We start from the raw sequence: 9,387 nt of genomic DNA on the forward strand, positions 1-9,387 counted from the left end.
GCATTTAGCCACCTCTATGTCGTTTTTCAGCTGTTTTTGCTTCTTTCTTGTAAGCCAAGGCACCTTCTGTTTACAGGAATTTTACCCAGAAGCCTGAGTGGGAAGACGGAGGAACAGGGCCGCTTGGGATGATTCGGGGGGGGGGGGGGGGGCACCTCTCCGTGTGCAGTCTGAACACCATCAATCGAAATCTGGTCTGAGTCTTTAGTTTTCCAGCCAAGACAGCTTGGCCCGGAGAAATGAAGGGCCACATCCCCGCTTATCCAGCTAGTGACAGAGCTGGGACTAGTACTCAGGGACTTCCTGTTTCGAACCTCAGAACACTGCCCACTCCACGGCCCAGCTGCTCTTTTCCCAAGATGCCCACAGGGACCACGTCCTACTTATTTTTGTACCTTAAGGAGCAAGCATGGGGACTGCCACACAGGAAACCTCAAAAAAAAAAAAAAAAAAGGGGGACCATAGAACCCCCATGTGACCCCCGCCCCCACGACTGGTATCCCTTTGTCCAGTTTGTAAATGAATGCTCTGCAGGCCACAGTGGCCCTCGTGTGGGTTGGTTTTGTTTGGCCTGCATAACATTAACAGTTTTTCTTTCTATTCGTTGCCAACGAACTCCACATAAAAAGAAGTGGATTTCTGATTGTTCTAGAAAAAAACAGAAGGTTCTAGAACTTCGCTGTCCAATACATTGGCTCCATGCAACCATTAGCACTTGAAATGTGGTGGGTCCAGATTAAGATGGGCTGTCTGCGGATTTCAGAAATTTTGTAGGAAAGAATGTAAGAGACCTCGATTTTTATACCTAGGATGTGTTGAAATAAAATAAATGATAATACTTTGGATATATTGGGTTAAATAAAATATATGAAAGTTAATTTCACTTGTTTCATCCTACTTTTCTCAATGTGGCTACTAGACAGTTTAATATTCTGCCCCCCCCCCCCCCCCGGCCCCCTGGCTTGCATGACATATTAATCAGACAGTGCTGCCCTAGATACCCAGGCGCGTGGTGCTGAATGGTGGGTGCTGAGTGAAAGCTGCCACTCCGAGACATGGCCCCTGTCCCTGCTACTCCCTTAATGAGTGCTTCACTCACTGGGGTCACCTGCTCATCTTGTGCCCAAGTCCCCAGTTGCCTTCTGGGTTCTAGAATAAAATCCCTTCCTCTTCCCCAAGACAGTCTCGCAAATGTTTGCAGACAAGGCTCTGCCCTGATCTCATTCACGAACTCACCGTCCCCTGTTCCTTGGTTTTGAGTTGGGTCTTGTCACTGGGGTGAGTGGAAGGGCTGCCCCCAGTGTTGGCCCTGGTTCTTCCTAGTGCTCTCTCCATGGGCAGAAGCATTTTCTCTCTGCATGTGAGCTTGCCCGACCTTGCAACAGGGCGCCTCGTGCCTCTTTCCTCTGGCCAGGGTGAGGATTGAAGGGGCCAAAAGCGATGTCCCCTTCCTGTCACTGGGGTGTGCTGTCGTCCCAGTGGCACCCAGATGGAGAGTCTGGGAGGTGGTATGGGAAATTTGGCCCCGTGCAGTGCAGAGACCCCTGAAGTGACCTCGTAGGATTTCTCCCCACCCCTGGCCACTCAAAAGACCAGAGAGGAACATACATGAGAAGGACAGAGGGCTGTTTTCAGAAACCCTTCTGGAGGGAGGATTATCTCTTTACTGATGTGGCGGAGGATGTTCAGTTGTCGGGCATCATAGCGAGGCGGGGGGCCTTTGGAGTGGTCAGATAGGGGGGCAGGGCAGAACTGGCATAACTCGGGTTGTTGGGGCCAGTGGTGGGCGTGTTAACAGGGCTGGCGGCAGAAGGTGGGGAGAGGGTGGTCAGCACCACGCCACCCTCATCCAGGGAGCGCTTGTAAGGGACGGTAGTATCATTCCGGAGATCGTGGAGGGCCGCGTAGGCCTGGAATATCTGTGGGCAGGAAAGGGCATGCCAGAGGCTGGCTTGGGTTAGGCAGGGGAGGAGAGGCACCGGGGCTGGGGGCTGGCCGGGGAGGGAGCCCAGGGTACAGTTGTGTTCACTGCTCACTGCACAAGGGCACACAGCACGATGCCTAAGGTTGGGCTGCAATGCACGGGGTGAGGGGGGGCCTCTTTCCAGTTTGCCCAGTCACAGAGAAGACTAGCAGAGGCCCTGGGAGGAGCCCTCCCCCACTCCCAGGGGAGCTGAGTTCTAGCCCCCCAGCCTGCCCCCCAGAGGGGGCCCATCCTCACCCAGATGAAGATGGAGAAGAAAGCGAAGGCGATGGCGGCCTGGGCGCTGCTGCTTCCCAGGAGGAACCCTTTGGGTGGCGAATGCCGCCACTGATTGGCCAGGAAGCAGAAACCCACGAGCCAGATGCCTGTCCACAGGACTGGGGGGTCGCAGGACAGAAGAGGGGCAGGGGGAGCCTGGCTCAGGGCGGGTGGGGCCAGGGTCTGGCCGGGTGGCCTCTCCCTCCCAGCCCTCCATAAAGCGCACTGCCGCGCTGGCCGCTACCAGGGCCCACGGGCCACGTGTGGCTGTCTGCATTTCAATCAACTAAAATAGGATTTAAAAACCCAGCTCCTCTGTTGCACTGGCCACACTTCAAGCGCTCAGTGGCCCCATGTGGCCAGTGGCTCCCCCACTGGGGAATGCAGGTATGGGACAGTCCCATCTTCACAGAAAGTTCCCTTGGACGGCCCTGGATTCAATAACCTTGAGGGCCCTCCCAGCCCTGAGACGCTGGGATCGGCCTGGTGCGGAGGGGGGAGGAGGAGGTGGGGAGGAGGTTGAGGTCGGACTGAGAGGAGGGAACCCCAGGGCCTGAGGAAAAGGAACTCATTTATTTGGCGCTTCCCGTGTGCCAGGCTCTATCTAGAGTACTCGGCAGTGGTTAGGAGGCGAGACTTTGCTTTGAAGCCTGGAACTGCCCCTCAGCTTCTGTGTGCCCAGTTACATAATCTCCTCAAGCCTCAGTTTCCTCCTCTGCAAAATGGGGGTAGGAGCAGGCCTTCCCTCCTCAGGTGGGTCTGAGGAGTCCATGAGACGAGGCACGTGGGGCCTCTGGCTCTGTGCCTGACATGTGGGAAGTGCCCAGAAAAGGTCAACATTACTCCAGTCCTCCTTTCTCTCCTTTCATGCTCCGAAAAAGCCCTGCATTGTGGAGGTTTTCATCCCAGCGTCTACTGAAGCTCAGAGGGGAAGAGAGCCGCTCGAACCCACAGGGCGCCCAGGCGCCCGAGTTGAGATTTCAAACTCAGGTCTGCCTGGCTCCGTGCTGGAACCCCACCTCCTGCCCCCGGGGGGCTTTTCAAGAAATGTTCTGTGAAGAAGGGAGGTGAATGCGAGGAAAAAGCAGGGCAGAAGGGAGGCTTCTAGAATTAGCCTGGGGGTCAGAAGAGGTGACCCTTACACTGAGTCTAAAGGATGAGTAATAATTCCCTGGGGGGAAACAGCAGGTGCGGAAGAGCTTCCAGAAGGGAGGGGTGAGGCCTCAGGTCACGTGTGGAGGACGGTGGGCCGGCTGGGTGGGGAAGGGAGGTGTCCCGGGGGCCCTAGGATCAGTCCCAGGGGGCTTACCAGCCAGGATGCAGTCTAGGAGCTGGAAGGCCGTCCTGAAGCGGGTGTTGCTGACGCAGCTCTCGTGGGCGTCCAGGGCGAGGAAGGTCAGGCAGTTGAGGAAGGCCAGGAGGCCGGCTCCCACAGCGAAGCTGCAGGCCACATTGTTGCTATTGAGGACGCAGTAGAGCTTCGAAGACTCAGTCTTGTTCTGGTAGCCGTCGGTCAGCAGGGAAGAGAAGACGATGAGGGAGAAGACCTGGTGGTGCAGGAGGGGGGTTCCCAGCGGACCCGAGCGGAGCTCAGCATTCACCCAAACCGTGCATCCTCCAGGGTCCCTGTCTGGGAATGGTGGGCCCCGCTCCTCTCCCTGTCACATCCTCAGGGCTTCCAAGACTATCCCTACTGCTCCTTACCCCTCTTCTGTCCATCTTAGTTTGGGCCTCATCCTCTCCCCTGTAGAACCTCACCCCAGCCTCCTTCCTGGCCTCCTGCCTCCAGTCTCGGCCCCTCTGCCTGTCTCCTGCAAGCCCCCACAGAGGTCCTTTCACACCCTGCCTTCCTGCGTGGTCTGTACTGGTCTCGCTCTTCCAATTTCATCTTTCTCTCCCCACTCCCTCGCCCTCTCCCCACCTCCCCCATGCTCCCCTTCTGCCACCCCAACCCGGTACGTGCCACCAGACCCGGGTACCAATACAAAATGCGTAGCGCAGTGCCTGGGACACGTGAGGAGCTCCGGAAGCATTTGCTACCCATGATTATCCTCTGCCTGCAGGCCCTTCCCTCAGCCAGCAACTTCTTCCTCCCCCCTCCCTGCTCACCTCGTTCCTCTTAATTTGTTAAAATAAATTCGTAAAGTACTCCAAACACACACACAAAAGTACAGGGAGAGATGTAACATTCAGTATCTAACAAACGTTACCATTTTTCTTTTCTTTTTTTTTTTTTATCTTTTCTTTCTTTCCTTCCTTCCTTTTTTTTGCTTCAGGACTACTTTTTTTTTTTTTTTTTTTTTTAAGATTTTATTTATTTATTTGAGAGAGAGAGAGAGCGAGAGAGAGCACATGAGAGGGGGGAGGGTCAGAGGGAGAAGCAGACTCCCTGCTGAGCAGGGAGCCCGATGCGGGACTCGATCCGGGGACTCCAGGATCATGACCTGAGCCGAAAGCAGTCGCTTAACCAACTGAGCCACCCAGGCGCCCCTCTTCAGGACTTTTTTAAAAAGCTAGCATAGCTTCAGCGGTCCGGCAGCGTCTCGCCTGTACGTGCTGCAGACAGCATCCTCTAGTACAGCCGTCTGTGTCCGCGCTCGTCTTCTGCGGTGCTTACGTATTAAATGCCACTGAAGTACCCCACGAGCGCGAGCCCGAGCCTGAGCCAGCCTCACAGCCACCCTAGGACGTGGGTACTACTAACAGCCCCATCGCTTTAGATAATGAATCCAAGGCACCGAGAGGCTGAGGAGTTGCCCAAAGCCAATCGGCTGGCAGGTGCCGGAACCGGGGTTTGAATGGAAGCTGCCCAGCTCTGGGGCCTGCTTTAAGGCCCTGCTGTACTGCCTCAAGCTGAAATCAGCCGTTTGGAGGGCAGGGTTCCTAGCACTGCTACTCAGTGAAAGGTTTAAGCTCCAGTGACTTGCCCCCGGATGTCACCATGCCATGGGGTAAGGTCCACGCCAGATATGGAAGGAACTGGTGTGTGTACGGTGGGTGGTAGGAGTTGCTCCAGGGAGGCTTTCTGGAAGAGGTGATGGCTGTATGGAGTGACGCAGGATGAGAAAAGTTGTCTGGAGGGCAATAGGGAGCCACAGCAGAGTTGCGAGCAGGGGAGGGCAGGGGCGGATTTGAGGCCTGGGTAGAGACAGACTGGAGGGGGTTAGACTGGAGGTCAAGAGGCCAGAGAGGAGGCTGTGGCCTGGGTCAAGGTTTGAGCCAGTTCGGAAGTCGTGGGGTTGCATTTAGGAGGAAATAAGGTGAGGTCTGACTTGCACATTAAAGAATGAGGAGATTTTCAGGCAGACGGGGAGGAAGGGCATTCCAGGGGGGCAAACTGTGTGTACAAAAGCCAGATGCTGCAGAATGGGGCTCCTTCAGGGACTGGACAGAAATCTCACTGAAGGGATGGAGGGTGAGATGAGGCTGGAAAAGTGGGCCGGAGCCAGAGCCTCAGAGGCCTTGAATACCAGATGGAGGGGCCTGGACTTGGGAGCCATGGAAAGTGAAATTTCTTACTTGGATTTAACTTCAGGTGTGGAGGGTTCTGAGCAGAGGGTGGCCGGGGTCAGACTTAGCTCTGGAGTCAGAGAAAAATCTCCAGGTTTGCGATGGGTTGCAGGGGGCAAGACGAGAGATAGAGATAGAGAGAGAGAGAGAGAGAGGCCAACAGACCACAAAGGGGATTGGTGGGAAGGCCCAGGCAGAAAAGCTGAGGCCTGAGCTGAGGTCAGAGCTCTGGGGAGTCCCGTGATATTTAGGACATAAAATTGGACTTGGTGAATGATTGGATGTGGCGGTGTTGGGGATGGGAGTGGGGGAGTAGGTGAGGGGAAGGAATTCACTAGGATCTGAACTCCTCCTGGATAGGGGACCCTTCTCTCTATCCCCACCACCAGCTTGGACCTCAGCCAATGTGTTTTGTGAAGGAGTCACTTTGGACCCTTCTTTGTTCCTGCCCTGCCCTTCAGATAGGGATGGAGGAGGCAAAGGATCGGCCCCTAAACTCCTCAGCCTTTGTCCACCCTCCTCTATCCTTTCCCTTAATTGCCTTCTCTGAATACAAATCATAATATAACAATGACAACCAGTCCCTCTTTCGTCTGGCACTTTAGCATTATCCAAGGCTGTTCGCATCCATTCCCGGTTTTGGAGCTAGGAGTCCACAGAAGGGGAGCATCTCGCTCTGCTGCTTGGGGACAGAGCCAGGCCGAGGACTGGAAGGCCCATCGATCACTCGAGCCCGTATCCATTTTACCTGCACTACCTCCCTCGAACCAGCCCCACGTGGTAGACGTCACTGAGTCATTTCTGTTTCACAGGTGATAAATCGAAGCCATTACAGTGGAGTGGAAAGAGCCAGACGCATCCGGCTCCGTCAGCTGTGTGGCCTTGGGCAAATCATTCGCCTCTTGGAGCCTCAGTTTCCCAGTCTGTCTCGGTGCTGTGAAGAGGGGGTGGGGGCCTAGGCCTGATGATGGTTCTCATGATTGGCCCAGAGACGGGAAGTGTCCTCTCAAGGTCAGTCAGCAAAGCAGGGGGTACTGGGATCCGGCCCTCCAGACTTCTGAGCCTGTGGGCTGTTCGTCCACTGACCCCGAAAACCTTGGGCTGTGGTGTGAGCACCGGGCACTGGAGACTCAGGGAGGGGGCTCAGCTGGGCAGGGGGGGGACCCAACCCCCTGAAGCCAGAGTCCAATTTCCTTCCATGCCCTCCTTGGCCTGTCCCCAGGGAAGGAGCAAAGATCCATCAGTTAAGGCACCAGCAGGCAGGCGGCAGTGAGAAGGACAAGAGCACCAGCTGCCCAGAGACTCCCTACCGAGGAGCCAGGCCAGGGGGGAAGGAGGAGGGCGGGAGGGAGGGAGGGAGGATGGAGGCGGCGGGCAAAGTCCGTGACCAAAACGTCTGGCACGGTCCGTGGCCTGCCCTCCCCCTTCCCCACGCCTGTCCACGCCAGCTGGGCCTCCTCCCTTGCCACCCGCTTTTCCTTCTGAAGCTTTGGAGGTGTGAGAATCCTTTGACTTGCTCGCCAGCTGGGTGATGACCTTGGGCAAGCCACTCAACCTCCGTGAGCCTCAGTTTCCCCTTGGGTTGAACAGGGGTAGTTAACGGCCATGTCATCGGGTCATGGTGAGGAGCGGAAGAGCTAATGCCCATAAGGGACTCGGAACTGGGACGCGGAATTCCTAATTCCCCTCTTCCCCTGGGGAGGAATGGCAATGTACACGAGTCCCCATCACCTTCGGCCCCCCAAGTCCATCCCTCTCCTTGCTCACAGAAGTGACGTGTCCTTAATAATAATCGCTATTTAAAGCATGATTAATACTTTCCAGGCCCATGCTTATCAGTTTAGGGACATAAACTGGTTTCACTTTCAGAACAGTCTTTCCTACGAGCAGGGTATCAGGGCCTTTTCTTACACATGAGGGTATGAGAGGTTCAGAGAAGTCAAGTCACTTTCTCAAGGTCACACAGACATAGGGTGACTGGGTACATTATCCACCAAAACAGGGCACTTTTGGGAATGAAGGGTGACACTAGAGCTGATTCAACCAGGCGCGGCCCAGGCAAAGCAGGGAGTGTGCCATCCCACGGGGGCAGCCTGTGGCCGAGCCAGGATTCTAAGCCAGGCCCTTGGGATCCTTCTCCAGGTTCCAGAAGGGGTAGGAAGGAGAAGCCCTGGGTTAGGACCCTGGATTTGATCCACCTGCTCCCATGACCCCAGTCAAGTCTCATCATCTCCCTGGGCCTCACTTTCCAGCTCTGTCAAAGGAGAGCAGGGGAGCTGGCCAAGCGCAAAGCCCAGATCCACAGCTCTAACCCCCTCAGGGACTGAGGTCCAGAGAGGCTCTGTGATTGGCTCCAGGTCACACAGCCGAGTCTGGGCTGAATGAAGATTTGAGCCCGGGTGTCTTCACTCCGGGAATGTGGTAATTAATGATCAAACAAACACCTATAAAGCCCTCGCTTGGCACAGTGCCTGACCCACAGTGACCCCTCCCCCAATGCCTGGTATCTTAGCTCTACATGACGTACTCTCGTCCCCCTCTGCGTACCTCTTCCTTCCCCAAGGGCCCGGCCCCTGCTCCTGTCCTGGGCCTTGTCTGAGAGGTGCAAAATGAACAGGCTCTGGCATTTCACAGATCCCGGTTTGAATCCTGGCCCTGCCTCTTACTGTGTGCGCTTAGCCAACACTTGTCCAGTGGAACTTTCTGCCATGGCGGAAATGCTCTAGATCCACAGTGTCCACGTGTGGCTGGTGGGCATCTGAAAGGTGGCCACTGTGACCACCTTTCGAAATGAAATCTTTTATTTAATTAGTTTAAATTGCAATAGCCGCATGTGGCTTGTGGCGACCCCATTGGACAGTGCAGCCTTTAAACAATGATTTCTAAAAAAAATAAAATAAAAAGTGATTTAACTTTCTCTGATGCTCAGTTTTCTTATCTCAAAAATGGGACGCATAGCACGTACTTGGAAGTGTTGTTTCTTCCTCTGAGAGTTAATAAGCGCTCAGAGTAGCACAGGGCCTAGAGTGAGGTGCTCAGTAAAAGGTGACTTCAATGATTAGCTCCCTTTTGTTTTGTTCTCCCAATCTGGCCGCTTCCTCCCCCTACACCCCCCCCCCACACTCTCTCCACACTGTGTCTGAGAGGTGAGAACTCCTGTTTCCTGTCACCCATGGGGCAGTCGGCCACAGGAGGGCCTCACCCCTCCAATGATCCGGATGATCGTCTTTGGCCTCTTCAGAAACTGCACGGCTTCACCGTCAGCCAGGTCCTGGAGGCTTTCAGGGATGTGCATGGCAGCTGCTCTGCTTCTGCCGTCCTGGGGGTTGTGAGCGGGGACGCTGGGTGCCGCCGGCTGGGCGCTGCCGTCCAGGGGCTGCAGGCCCACCCTGGGCTCGGCTGCTGCAAGACAAGACGGATGGTGGGAGGCCAGAGTCAGAGGTGTGGGGTGAAGGAGCTGCCAGGGGTCCCAGGAATAGGGGCATGGGGTAGAGGGTTCTGGGGGGTCCCAAGAATGGGGTTGTGTGGGGTGATGGGTCTACAAGGGCTTGAGGAGTTGGGGCTTGGGGGTGAAGGGGCTGCTGGGGCTCCCAGAGGTGGACGTGCAGGGTGAGAGGGTGGCTGAGGGTCCCATG

The 9,387-nt window shown here is 55.6% G+C and overlaps 1 protein-coding gene across 1 annotated transcript; it reads right to left on the reverse strand.

Annotated features, from left to right (window-relative positions):
* Nucleotides 1-1,645: 1,645 nt before the first annotated feature.
* On the reverse strand, nt 1,646-9,071 carry SYNGR4 (synaptogyrin 4). The gene is made up of 4 exons (XM_032387936.1): nt 8,955-9,071; nt 3,552-3,789; nt 2,222-2,361; nt 1,646-1,919 (listed from the first exon to the last, which is right to left on the reverse strand). Exons 1-4 carry the CDS (start codon nt 9,045-9,047, stop codon nt 1,686-1,688), a joined length of 705 nt encoding a protein of 234 aa, XP_032243827.1. The 5' UTR covers nt 9,048-9,071; the 3' UTR covers nt 1,646-1,685.
* Between the last annotated feature and the right edge of the window lie 316 nt (nt 9,072-9,387).

This window comes from Phoca vitulina, unplaced genomic scaffold (genome assembly GCF_004348235.1).
Source record: "Phoca vitulina isolate PV1807 unplaced genomic scaffold, GSC_HSeal_1.0 scaffold52, whole genome shotgun sequence".
Classification (NCBI taxonomy): Eukaryota; Metazoa; Chordata; class Mammalia; order Carnivora; family Phocidae; genus Phoca; species Phoca vitulina.

Excerpts from the sequence above, each read along its gene's own strand:
- SYNGR4 (XM_032387936.1), bottom strand. The coding sequence starts at position 9,047 with ATGCACATCCCTGAAAGCCTCCAGGACCTGGCTGACGGTGAAGCCGTG. Across the intron at positions 2,362-3,551 it reads CCTAGACTGCATCCTGGCTG|TCCTGTGGACAGGCATCTGG; the intron begins GTAAGCCCCCTG and ends GCGACCCCCCAG. Across the intron at positions 1,920-2,221 it reads TCTTCTCCATCTTCATCTGG|ATATTCCAGGCCTACGCGGC; the intron begins GTGAGGATGGGC and ends TCCTGCCCACAG.